This window comes from Gopherus flavomarginatus, chromosome 2, assembly GCF_025201925.1.
Source record: "Gopherus flavomarginatus isolate rGopFla2 chromosome 2, rGopFla2.mat.asm, whole genome shotgun sequence".
Taxonomy (NCBI): domain Eukaryota; kingdom Metazoa; phylum Chordata; order Testudines; family Testudinidae; genus Gopherus; species Gopherus flavomarginatus.
In genome coordinates, this window is record NC_066618.1 from 242917547 (window position 1) to 242930670 (window position 13124).

General features: G+C 40.5%; 1 protein-coding gene across 2 annotated transcripts in view; it reads left to right on the forward strand.

Annotated features, from left to right (window-relative positions):
• Nucleotides 1–13124, forward strand: part of RDH10 (retinol dehydrogenase 10) — a 65969-nt gene that overhangs the window by 27405 nt on the left and 25440 nt on the right. Inside the window, exons 3-6 of one of the 2 annotated variants that reach the window (XR_007772656.1) lie at nucleotides 3618–3716; nucleotides 7971–8116; nucleotides 9193–9324; nucleotides 11112–12273. Coding sequence is in view for 1 of the 2 variants with exons in the window: in XM_050941170.1 (XP_050797127.1) it covers nucleotides 3618–3716; nucleotides 7971–8116; nucleotides 9193–9324; nucleotides 11112–11235 (501 nt within the window). In the remaining variant the exon portion in view is untranslated. Of the gene's footprint in view, nucleotides 1–3617; nucleotides 3717–7970; nucleotides 8117–9192; nucleotides 9325–11111; nucleotides 12515–13124 lie in introns of those variants that run through there. The other variant, XM_050941170.1, reaches the window with a different exon arrangement.

The window sequence follows — 13124 nt, forward strand, 5'->3', positions numbered from 1 at the left end:
ATTGACTGAGGCACAGTACAAGTGCCGCCTTGTTGAACAGACTATTTTAGTATGAGCATATGACCTTGGTGTTGTAGGAGTTGCATGTGTTGCCAAGTAGCTTCAGGATGGTGTTACTTTTGGCTTATAAGGCCCTTAATGGTGTGGGACCTGCTCTTTCAAGAGACCACCTTTCCCTATGTAATATGACTTCAGTTCCACTGGTAGAGTGTTTTGGTTTCTAGCTGAACAAGTGGAAGTGCATCTCTAAGTGTCTGTAATGAGGATTGCAGTGGTGATGGCGGTGTTGTCTGTCCCAGGATATTAGAGACAAGGTGGCTGAGACGTTTTGTTTTGTTTTTAAATTGGACGAACTTCTGTTGGTGAGAGACCATCTTTCAAGCTTCTGGGAAACATACTGAAGAGCTCTGAAGATCTGAGGAAGAGCTCTGTGTAAGTTTGAAAGCATATCGCTCACCAACAGAAACTGGTTTAATGAGGATTGTTAGTAAGGTATACTCTATTTTCTCTTGGTCCAAGATAGGCCAAATCTGACCTTGAGGATATGCAGCAAAAACATCTGTTCTCAGATTTTGAGGGGGAAGTAACATAAAAATAGCAAAGAATCCTGTGGCACCTTATAGACTAATAGACGTTTTGGAGCATGAGCTTTCGTGGGTGAATACCTACTTCGTCAGATGCATGTAGTGGAAATTTCCAGGGGCAGGTATATATATGCAGGCAAGCTAGAGATAATGAGGTTAGTTCAATCAGGGAGGATGAGGCCCTGTTCTAGCAGTTGAGGTGTGAAAACCAAGGGAGGATGAGGCCCTGTTCTAGTATAGTGAAGCTCTGCAGTTCTGTGGGAACATGAGATGAGAGCAGTCTGTCCAGGTCATTTCCAAATGACAGTCTAGACTTTTGAATGAAAGCTGATGATGGAACCAGCTCTAATATCCTTGTGAGGGAGGGGTTTGGGGCAGCTCTCTGTGGGGACCATATGGGAGCATGACTCTCATAAGGAAGGGAGGGGAGACTCGGATTTTTGGAAGCACTGAGCCTCAGTGCAGAGATCAAAAGGCATCTGCAGGTTTTTGAAAGGAATAAACCCAGTTTGCAGCAGGGGTAAATTCTGCCCTCTGAAACAACTTAAGAGGAAGGTTTAATGGAAATGAGAAGTCTATATAGGATGTGTGTAGCCCAATGGTAGCAGTTATCACTGTCCACACAAGCTATTGGGCTCATCTTTTAAAAGGGGACGCTACACCAGTTAAAATGTACAACAGGGATATGACAGCATATGACAACTCAAAACATGCAGACTACCTAAGCGAACTGTTTCGATGACTCTGAACTCTATTAGCTCAACTATTGCATCTGTTTTATTGTATGCAGTGTAGTTGTAGCAGAAGTTGGTCCCCTGGAAGATATTACCTCACCCACTTTCTGTCTCTATTTTTATTGTAATCATGGGCCTTCCTTGAGCTGAAAACTTTACTCTAAGCAAGTAGAGCTTTGTGGAGGAAGCAACAGCAACATGTAGCTATGGCTCTGCTTTCAGCCCATCTTAATGAGCCTCTAGTCAATTGATACAATATAGATGGTTTCAAATCTCTGGTGTGTTTCTCCCAGTTCCCATCCACTTCAACACTGTGAGATAATGATTTATAGGACACCTCTTCTGATAACTTAGTGTCAGAGGCTAGAACCCACACTAAAACAACTGTGCCCTCAGGATGAAGCCTGTTACACTTCAGACCAGACTGTCCTAGAGCAAGCGGTTCTGTTGCCATGCAGCACGGGAAGAGAAGTTGGAACTCTGTGTGCCTGGCACAGATAAGTCTGGCAAGTGAACTGAACTCTTGTTTCAAACTCCATTAGAAGTTTACTGTGGTCTGCCATGAGGGGAGGAATAAACAAGAGGGAGCTCACTTCAGACTTTCTGGGGGGAAAATTAATTATATGGCTGAAACAGAATCTAAAAGATATATAGTAATCAACAGAAGAGGCAAGGAGTCGGGGCTGTGTAATCTTCTATCACTTGCCAGCTGTCCACTGAAAATCTTCTTTTGTGTGGAGTTGGATTTGGATTAGTCATTTAACACCTGCAGGCAAAAATGTAGTACAAGAACATGTGAAAATTGTTGAAGCAAAACTGTCCTGACATCTGATTAGAAAATGCAGACAGCATAAGAATGGAATTAGATGGATCCAGCTGTAGTTTTATACTTTATTAAAGTATGCAGCTGACATCAATTAAGTAGCAAATACTTACTGGGGCTCTTAGATCCAGGGTCAAAGCATGTAAGTTTTATTCTGGAAGTTTTGTTTTTGGGGAAGACTAAAGCAATTTTGAAACCATCCTCAGTGGTATTGACTTGATTAGAGTAATAGCCCTGTTAGAGGTAGTTGGTGTTGAGATCAAGAATTGTTGGTATGATTTTCATTGGACCTGGTTATTAACCAGAAATGTGATTCTAAAATTATTAACTTCCTCTGCTCTTAAAACTACCTGAGGTTGCTGCGTTTAAGAACACTTTGATCCAGCCTATTGTGCTAGAACTTAATGTAAATCATAACTGTAACAATATTTTAATAAAAATGCTCTATCAGTAGTCTGTTTTGGGTTTTTTTGTAACTGCTGTTGGACATCTTGCTATTTAATCCCAGGCAACTAAATTGCTTTATCAGTGAGACTTTAAATTTTGATGCTTCTTTCTTTTCAGATTAGAAATGTATGACTACTTCCAATACAGTTATTGGGTAGTTAAGTCTTTTAACATGTACAGAGTTTACATTAGCTTTGGGGCACAATAGAAGATTCAGCCCAGAGTCTGAATCCCTTGACTTATTATGTTAAATCAGATCTCTTAATGTTTTAAGATTGAATAGCATAAGTGCAATAACCTTTGGTAAAATTTGAAGTGGGCAAAAATCAAACATGCAAAGCTTCTAGTTTAAGTGAAGTTTTACTACTGAATTTTGAAACTCTTAAGTCTTACAGTAAAGACATAGACATGTCTATAAGCATTGTTATAATTAATGATATTATAACAATGCCAATAACCATGAGATGAGTAGTTGAGATTAACAGGTAGGTAGTTTAGCTTATATGTGGAAGGTAATATAATCAAAGTACTGGAGGCAAGGTTTTCTGCTCTTGTAAAATGCTTAAGAAGATAATGAGTAAATCAGATAAAAATCACAAGAACCTCCCAACTTACAAAACACCTGGCCAACAGGCAACTTCAATTGGTAACTTTCACTAGTCTTAACATAGCCATGGTGTAATTAAACACTTTCCTTTCCTTTTTATAAAACTGACTTCCATTGTAGGGTCAAACTATCTATCTTTTTTTTCCAGGTAACTAGTCTCTTGTAGAAAAATAAACATGTCTGAGTTGAACTGATGCTTTAACTTTAGGATTTCTCAGGCTATAATCCTCTATGCCCCATAGTCTGATGTGAAGAACATAGTATAGTTTTTTCTGTTGGCATTAATTTTGGAAAAACTCAGAAGTTCAAAATCGTGTGTAATCATCTTGCATCTGATACTGAACTGGAATAGAGGTTCAGAATGACTAATGCTTTATTCTTACAGTAATAGACTTGTATGCACTCTTTCTTTCATGTTATAGACCACTAAAGCATTCCTTCCCAAGATGCTGGAGATGAATCATGGACACATTGTGACAGTTGCAAGTTCCCTGGGACTGTTCAGTACTGCAGGAGTGGAGGTTTGTTTAACTGTGTAGTAAAGATTACATGTTGCTTTATCACAAATGATAAATACCTTCTGTTGTCAACAATGTAGCGTAAGTAGGTTTGGAAAGATTAGATTTTTGTCAGTAAATGTCAATTTCACTATACACACACAAACTGATGGAAAGGTATTTCCATCGATATTTACCAAAATTTACAAATAGGCAAAGTAAGAAAAACACTGCTTGAGAAATTATTAGTGTATTTAAAGGCTATTTACATTGTGTATTTTGACATGTGATGCTTTAACAGTTTTATAAAGCTTTAACTTTTTTTTGAAGCTCAACATTTACTGTCATTATATAATTTTGTCTGACTGCTGCCAGCCAATTTCCTGCAACTGTGAAAATTTAAATCAATGAAACCGACGAAAAATGCTTTAAAGCAAAGCTCAGTATTATCCATTGAAATTATCAAAACAATAAACACGGAATTCTGCCCAACCTAACTTTCATCCAATGAAAAAAATTACATTGACTTTGATTTTCGGCCACTTCAGTTTTACCAAATGCATTCAGAAACCAAGAGCAAGTCTTTGATGTCTTAGCTGGAAAATAAACAACTTTATTTAACTAGCAAATTGAAAGAACTAGCAGGAGTCTTGTTCAATGTGAGCCTATACGCAATTTTCACGTCTGTGGAGTACCTTCCGTAGAGTGACTGTATGCAGCAACCACTGTCAATGCAGTGCATAATCAATCAGCAAATGCAGTGTTCTAAAACATTATAGTTGGATGGCTACTAGTTTGTCCTTAGCACAACGTATATGCTTGTTGGGTACAACACTACCCTGCAAATGTGGATGAGGGTTAAGCAATAAGTCTCTTAACGCTACTCTTGAAGCTTTTAGGCCAAGATTTTCAAAAGTGACTAGTGACTTTTTTGGGTGCCTACTTTGAGATATCTTAAAGGGACCTAATATTTCAGGAAGTGCTGAGCACCGACCTGGAATCGGAACCCTTTAAGGTATGTCCGATTGGGCACCCAAAACCACTAGTCAGTTCTGAATCTTGGCCTTTTTGCATAACGTGTTGGTGCATCAGAATAGGCAATAAGACTTTGGTGTAGTGCAGTTGTGTGGGAGCCAGGGGACTGGATAGCAACAAGCATGAACTAAACCCGTGCCATTACAATCCATTGCAAATAGTTCTAGTCACTGAAAATTCATCCGTGTTGCTGGCAAAACACTGGCAACGCTCTAGTGTTGTTCAAGCTTTTCTAGGGCTGGCCTGGTTAATACCTGTGAATTGCAGAAGTCCCTGAATAGAAATAAATCACTGGTGCGAGCATGGTGGTAATCTGGTATGCTATACCAGGAAGATATTTATAGCTAATACAGAGTACCGGAAAGACACAGGAGGAGTCTGCCCCCAGCCTTCCACGCAGCTGCATCTCCTGAGTCCTCCTGCCTGGGGGTCTGTACTGCAGAAGTCTCTGGCACAGTGGGAGGAGAACAGAATTCCCCCCACCCCCACCCCCAAGGTAACATGGGATGGATGTGGATCATGGAGAGGGGACAGGGAGTGCACAGGGGCAGGGAGGAGTTATGGAGGAGGTCACATGTCCCTCCCATGAGTGCTGCGTACCAGTAAGAAATGATTACTACTTGCACCACTGAATAAAACGTAAATTAGCATCGCTCTCAAGACTTTGTAGATTATAGGGCCCTGTCTTAGTGTTTCCAGTGGATCCATATGGCCTAGGAAGTATGCTTGTTTGAACTGATCAGCACTCAAGTATCTCTCTACTGGATTATCCTAATAGAACCCTTGGAATTGCAGCTGTGTACTAAGTAACTCTTGGACTTATATCCACACAACACCTCTGGGATAGGAAAGCTATATCTATTTTACAGTTGAGAAACAAAGGCAAAACGTAAGTAACTTGCCCAAGGCTCCATAGCAACTTAAGTGACATGTTAAAGCCAGGGTTAAAAATACAGTAACGCTCATTTAACGTTGTAGTTATGTTCCAGAAAAATGCAACTTTAAGTGAAACGATGTTAAGCGAATCCAATTTCCCCATAAGAATGAATGTAAATGCAGAGGTTAGGTTCCAGGGAATTTTTTTTTTTTTTTCCCCGTACAGTACTATAGTAGGGAGGTGACCCAGCCTTACCTCACACTGTCTCCAGTGCCAGTGGGCTGTGCCTATGAGGCAAACAAGGAGGCTGAAGATGCTGTAGGTGAGGAGAAGCACATTGCGCAGCAGCAACGGCAGCTTCCCCTACTCTGCAAGCACCAGAGGCAGGGGGCTCAACCGTCAGCTCGCCCATGACACCCCTTCCCCCAAACCCCCACCCTTAACCCACCTCTTCTTCCCCCCCCTTTATTCTGCATGCCGTGTCATTGCTTCTCCTCCCCTCTCCTTCCCCTCCCTCCTGCCCGCAGCAATCAGTTGGCTTGCAACGTTCAGGAGGGAGGTGGAGCCTGCGTGCCGAGTCCTTGCTTCTCCTCTCTTCCTCCTGAATGCCACAAGCCAGCTGATTGCTGCGGGCAGGAGGTGGGGGGAGGTTGAGGAAGGCCCTGATCCACAGGGTCTGCCAGCGGGCGAGAGGCGCTGTGGGGGGGCCATAGGGGAGCTGATAGCAGGGTTGCCAGCTGTGGACAAAGCAGGCAGCCAAACAACATTATAGCGAAGAGAGTAGTTATTAATCAGATAGTAGTTATTAATGGTTCCTAATCCTGCTGGGAAGATATAACAAGTGGAGTTGCGCAGGGGTCTGTTTTGGGACCGGTTCTGTTCAATATCTTCATCAACGACTTAGATATTGGCATAGAAAATACACTTATTAAGTTTGCAGATGATGCCAAACTGGGAGGGATTGCAACTGCTTTGGAGGACAGGGTCATAATTCAGAATGATCTGGACAAATTGGAGAAATGTTCTGAAGTAAACTGAATGAAGTTTAACAAAGACAAATGCAAAGTGCTCCACTTAGGAAGGAAAAATCAGTTTCACACTACAAAATGGGAAGAGACTGTCTAGGAAGGAGTACGGCAGAAAGAGATCTAGAGGTTATAGTGGACCACAAGCTAAATATGAGTCAACAGTGTGATGCTGTTGCAAAAACAGTAAACATGATTCTGGGATGCATTAACAGGTGTGTTGTGAGCAAGACAGGAGAAGTCATTCTTCCACTCTACTCTGCGCTGGTTAGGCCTCAACTGGAGTATTGTGTCCAGTTCTGGGCACTGCATTTCCAGAAAGATGTGGAGAAATAGGTGAGGGTCCAGAGAAGAGCAACAAGAATGATTAAAGGTCTTGAGAACATGACTTGTGAAGGAAGGCTGAAAGAGTTGGGTTTATTTAGTTTGGAAAATTGAAGACTGAGAGAGGACATGATAGCAGTTTTCAGGTATCTAAAAGGGTGTCATGAGGAGGGACAAAACTTTCACCTTAGCCTCTGAGGATAGAACAAGAAGCAGTGGGCTTAAACTGCAGCAAGGGAGGTTTAGGTTGGACATTAGGAAAAAGTTCCTAACTGTCAGGGTGGCTAAACACTGGAATAAATTGCCTAGAGGAGGTTGTGGAATCTCTGGAGATATTTAAGAGTAGGTTAGATAAATGTCTGCCAGGGATGGTCTAGACAGTATTTGGTCCTGCCATGAGGGCAGGGGACTGGACTCGATGACCTCTCGAGGTCCCTTCCAGTCCTAGAATCTATGAAGCATTGTACAACTTTAAATGGAGCATGTTCTGTAATTGAGCCAGGATGCAAGATTGAAACAATGTTAAGCGAGAGGACATTAAGTGGGGAGTTACTGTAGGGAGTTTCTGGCTCCAGGATTATGTGCTCTCAGAACTTGACTCTAAAGGTAGTATTACTAGCTACTGTGTCTCTAGTTCTAACCTTTTATTTTAAACAAACTGCCTTATCCATATTATTTGCTGAATAAGGCCACTTAAATACACTTCAAAGGTCATCTCCTTGATATTTAACTCAAGTTTGTCTGTTTTCACGGAGTTCTTGTGTTAACTGCCCTAAACATAACATGACACTTGGGCTGATGTGGCTGTGTATTCAATGCACATCTTTCATCTTGTCGCTTTGAAAATAGATCTACACAGAACCACATCAAATATGCCTTTCCTTTTAATACTATTTACTCTTTGTTACATCATCGCCTTTAACTTCGATTGAAAGGATAAAAGGATAGACCCATTCAATCTTTTATATTCTCCTTTGTGGTACAGTCTTATTTCTTCTTAATTCATTGCCTACACAGGATTATTGTGCCAGCAAATTTGGAGCTGTGGGTTTCCATGAATCTTTGAGTCATGAATTGAAGGCTGCTGACAAAGATGGCATTAAAACAACCCTGGTCTGCCCTTACCTTGTAGACACAGGAATGTTCAGAGGATGTAGAATCAGGTGAGCAGACGAACTGCATATTCTTTCTCTCTTCCTCCTGCCCTCCACACCACTGGAACTCTAGTCTTAATCCTCTAATTCTGAGCATCTTTTATTTAGCCTTCCCCCCCACACACACAAAAAAAACTAATAGGAAAGGGAAAAACAGTTAAAATGACACCTGCAGTACCTTTATTCATGTAACTCCTCTCGGTGTGGGGCAGTAAAGATGGGTGTGAGGTGGGGACACGTGCACTTCAGGGTAGGTGCTAGTGAAGCATATGTCCAGTGACTGACTACTGATTTGAGGAATCTCTTACCAGTAGTGTGTAGAGAAATGTGTCAGTTGTGTAATGGACTCTTGTATTTTGCCTCCCGAATCCTGTATTTTGCCTGAAGTAAGATGTTACTCAAAATACATTTATTCCGATACCAATATAATTCTAGTGATTAAAGGTATTATGGGCAATGGGTCGATATGGCAATAGCTGATTTGCTGTGTGATCCTGGATAAGTTGAATTGCTTCCCTCAAATTTAGCTTCTGTTTTTGAAGTAAGAATTATGATACTTGCCCTTTTTTTTTTTTTTTTTTTAAGCACTCTGACATCCTAGGTTGTAGTGCTATACAAATATCCATTATTTTAGCCATAGTAAATGGTGTTAATCTCTTGAATGCATTTTCTAACAGTAGTCCTGGCAGGGATCTATGCCAGCAAAATATTGAGATTGTCTTTAGCTGAAGCAATCTTTCATACATGCCAGCTACACTAAAATTTAATGAGTTTCCTAATATTGAATTAAAATGGCACTGAATAGATCAACATGTGATCAAATTATATGTATTGTATGTAACTTAAATCTATAAGATTATCAATGGTCTTTATAATTAAACAAAGCTAAAATATTAATACAAAATCATTGCAAAGTTGCTGCTACTTGAGTATTAAAGAATGTTTTTAAATAATCTAAACAAGTGAGCTAATAAACTGTAGAACTAGACCAACTCTGCTTTAATTATTAATGAAGTAAACAGATATTTTTACCAAAGGTCATCTATCTACTTTTGTCAACCTATTTTAAAAATGAAATCTTTCAGAAAAGAAATTGAGCCTTTCCTCCCACCTCTGAAACCAGACTACTGTGTAAAGCAGGCTATGAGAGCTATCCTTACAGATCAGCCTATGATTTGCACGCCTCGCTTGATGTACATGGTAACCTTCATGAAAAGGTAACTTATGAAATACTAGCTACTAAGCACTTCAGGCAAATGTACAGATTTAAATCCAAAAAGCTTAGTTAAAGGCCTTTCCCTGGAGTTTTATGCACAGATCTCTCCCTTGGCTGACAAGATCACTTTCCACAACATGAGCTCCATGGATCTAGGGACTTACAGGATGAGTTCCCTCTTCCAGAAAAGCCTGAGGCGCCACTAATTTCCCTGCAGCTGTCTTCCACAGTGTAGAACCCCATTTATGAGTGAGTCCTGAGGTAGTTGCCAGCAGAAGACTCTGTAGCAGACAAGCCCCAGAGTCAATGCAGAGGCCCTAGGCTCCTGCAGATTCCATGGGATTTACACAGATCTTGTAGGAGAGGGGGAAATCTGTAAGTAGAACCTGCTACTTGGTCTGAAAAGGCAGGAGAACAAAAACTTTCCTTTTTCCCCACTCAGTTGAGTGGGTTTTTTTTATTTCTTAAGTGGGGGATCTATTTAAGTGATCTATTCCTTGATTTTTATTCTCCAGTATGCAGCACATAGGAAGAGCATTTAAAACTTGGCAAAATTCTGTTTTCAACCTTTCTTATTGCCTCCTTGTGAGGAATTTGGACCTAGGCGTTTGAGAGTTCTACTCCATTCATAACGCAGCAGCCCCTGATCATGGTGGACAGGCACACCCAAGAGTCCAGGAGGTGTTTTTATTCCTCAGCACCACGTCAGCCCTTCTGAGGAGGGAGTCTATGCCTCTTCTGGCAACAAGTTGGAAGCTTTATCTGCAACTCCTTTAGAACTGACTGGAGCTGCAGCATGCTCAGTGACTTCCTCAGAGGCTGCCTCAGTGCTCTTTGCACAGACAGTGCTCCATGCAGCATCAGCAGCCAGATCAAAAGCTCTTCCTGCTGTCTCCCATTCAGCACTCCAGCTTTCCAACAGAGAGATCAAAGGCCCTCTCAGCAGCTTCTGGGCAATCCATGCCCCAGGCAGCAGCAGTTAGATCAAAGGCCTTCTTCCAATGTTACTGCACAAGTAGTGCTACCAGCAGCAGCAGAACCTGCATCAGCAACATCTACCTCCCAATGCTCCAGCAGTGGAGGAGCTGAATTCTAACAGCTCAGATCCTGCTGTGTGGCTCAATGGTCCCAATCCAGCAGCCATTCAGTTTCCAACAGCTTACTTGGCACCTACTGCAGGACTAGGGCTTCTGGTTGCTATGGTAATACAAATATGTATGAGTGGAGAGGGAGGAGTGTGGAAAGCCTGCTTTCCCCCATTGGAATTTCCTTGGAGAAGACTAAGGTGAACCTCAGTCCTCCTTGTTCTGGGGTACCTTCTATGGGAGGCCCGAAAGATGGGGATATGGGTGGCGACAGACAGCAAGTGATTAAACTATGGAGTTACTGCACATCTATATCTCTACAGTTGGGAGTTTTGTCTCTTAAATGTACAATGTCATCTTTTGTTAATGCTGCTTTGAGGGGAGGCTTAGATTTTAGCAGACCTTTTTGTTTTTAAACAAGAAGGCGACAGGCAGCACGGGCTAGGTCACAAAGAGGGTGTAGGGGTTCCATGCTAAAGGCTTGGAAAGGAGTAGGAGACGAAAGAGTCTATCTGTGTAGTTTGAGCTGACTTGTATTTTCATTCTCTTCATAAATATCCTAGTGAAATGAGAGACATAAATGTTTTGCCCCTTAATAGGTCAGAAATGGCTAAACTATGTCTCCATAAAAGTGGTCATGATGCACAGTAAGTTTCATTCCATTGTCATATAACAGATTTTTAACCTGTCCCCTTTTCTTCAGCATCCTGCCCTTTGAAGCAGTTGTGTGCATGTACCGGTTCTTGGGAGCAGACAAGTGTATGTACCCTTTCATTGCTCAAAGAAAACAGGCTACAAACAACAATGAAGCAAAAAATGGAATTTAACACTGGTTTGTACGGACTGGCATTTGTAGCTGAATATGATAAAAAATGTTACATGACTGAGTTCTGAAGTGCACTTGCATCTAGCTCATGCAAATGTCAGCATTTTACTGTGGCATTCTCTTTGATCTTAAACCTGTGTATTGAACTTAAAAATCAATGGGTTTTTTTTACATGCTGTAAATAAACTGACTATAGAGTACTTGGAAAATGTGATGGGTAAAGTGAATTAAAAATGTAGCTACCACCATTGTCCTTTAGACTGTTACTGTATGTACAGTAAAGTTAGTTATACTACTTTTTGTAGAGATGCACTGTGTGAGATCTTTTCCTCAGACTGCCAATGTTTAAACTCTGTCTACAAATAGAATATGCAGTGTTTCAGAAATTGCTTTTCCTTTCTCTGTATTAAAACAAAATCATGCAATTTAAACTACTGCTACGCATGACTTTTTTAGCAAATTCAAGCACTGATTACGAATGCATCTTTCTACATGTTAACCCAACCTGTAAAGGACCCATTGCTGACCTGTGGTTTAATTTTTATGTAGTGACTGCATGCCTTCTGTGTTTAAAAAGGAATTTGTAAATCTCCAATTCAAAGGCAAATAGATGTCTTTGGAATATTTTCAGAGCAAAGCTGTATTGGGCATCTTATTTTCTTTTTCCTGAGAAATGCTGTCTGTGGTTTAAACCATCCAACTCTTTCAAGTCACTTGACCTGAAATGTGCTCTGTGTTCTGTCCATCACTCTGGATGACAGACTCCTGCCCTAATAAACTACATTTTTTTTCTTCCTTCTTAATCTTCCTTCCATCAGCCCCACTGCACCCGCATCACCACACCCTCTGAGGAAGTTATGTTACATTTCTGTAACTGGGCTCTTGCCTAGAATACAAAGCAACTCCAGAGATCCAAATTGTTTATGTAAGTCCTGGTTTTGTGCCAACTATAGCAAAAGAAAAAGAAAATAATGCTTAATGCAACTTTACATGTGGAATATGGAAGGGTGTAAAGACTTTTTTTGAAAGTTGTATTTGCGTTGTAGAACAGCAAATGACATTTTTACAGTATTTTTTGTAAAGCAAACAATTTTGTGCCTTGAATTTGGTAATTTGTGTATTAGTGAAACATTGTAAAAGTGAACTTCTACCTCTGTATCTTAATGTATACCATCCACTTGTAAATTACTATCAAACAAATTATGTGATTACTTTTTTAGAATGTCTTGTTAAATAGTGACCAATGTTTGTTTATTAAAGTGAGCCACCTTTTACTTAAACCGTGATTGGGATGTTTCCTTGAATGACTTATTGATGTTACAGTACAAACTTTTTGATATCAGTTACATGGCCTTTGGCATCAACCTAGTTCAAATAATGAACAGTTACTCATTTCCTGAACTAACTTTCTGCATGTTGTAGAACCTGGTGGTACAACCCTTAATGAAGGTCATGAAAGTCCTGTCTCAGTAAGGACTGCAGGATTAGGCCTCTGGTTACAAGGTTTCAAAGCAATCAAATCACTCTTTCACTAACTAACTGGTTACAGAAGCCACTCAAAATATGTGTTTATGATTTGTCTAACCTAAACAATTTTGGGTTTTGGCAGCACTTTAACTCCATCTGTTCAGAAACTGATAGACAATGCACTGTAACCTCCTAGTGTGCATACAGTTATTCTGTAACAGTCTAAAAGGTGTTTATGTGTCTATAGCTTATTTCAGTAAACATACTGTAATGCCAATAAGTACTGTTGTTACAGCATGCATACGAGGGGATTGTACTGCACTGACTATATGCTACTTCAGTTTGTTTAGAAACTAATACACTGTGTGTAGATTAATCTTTGTACCATATCCCCCTATATAAACTACCAGCTTTTTAAAAAAT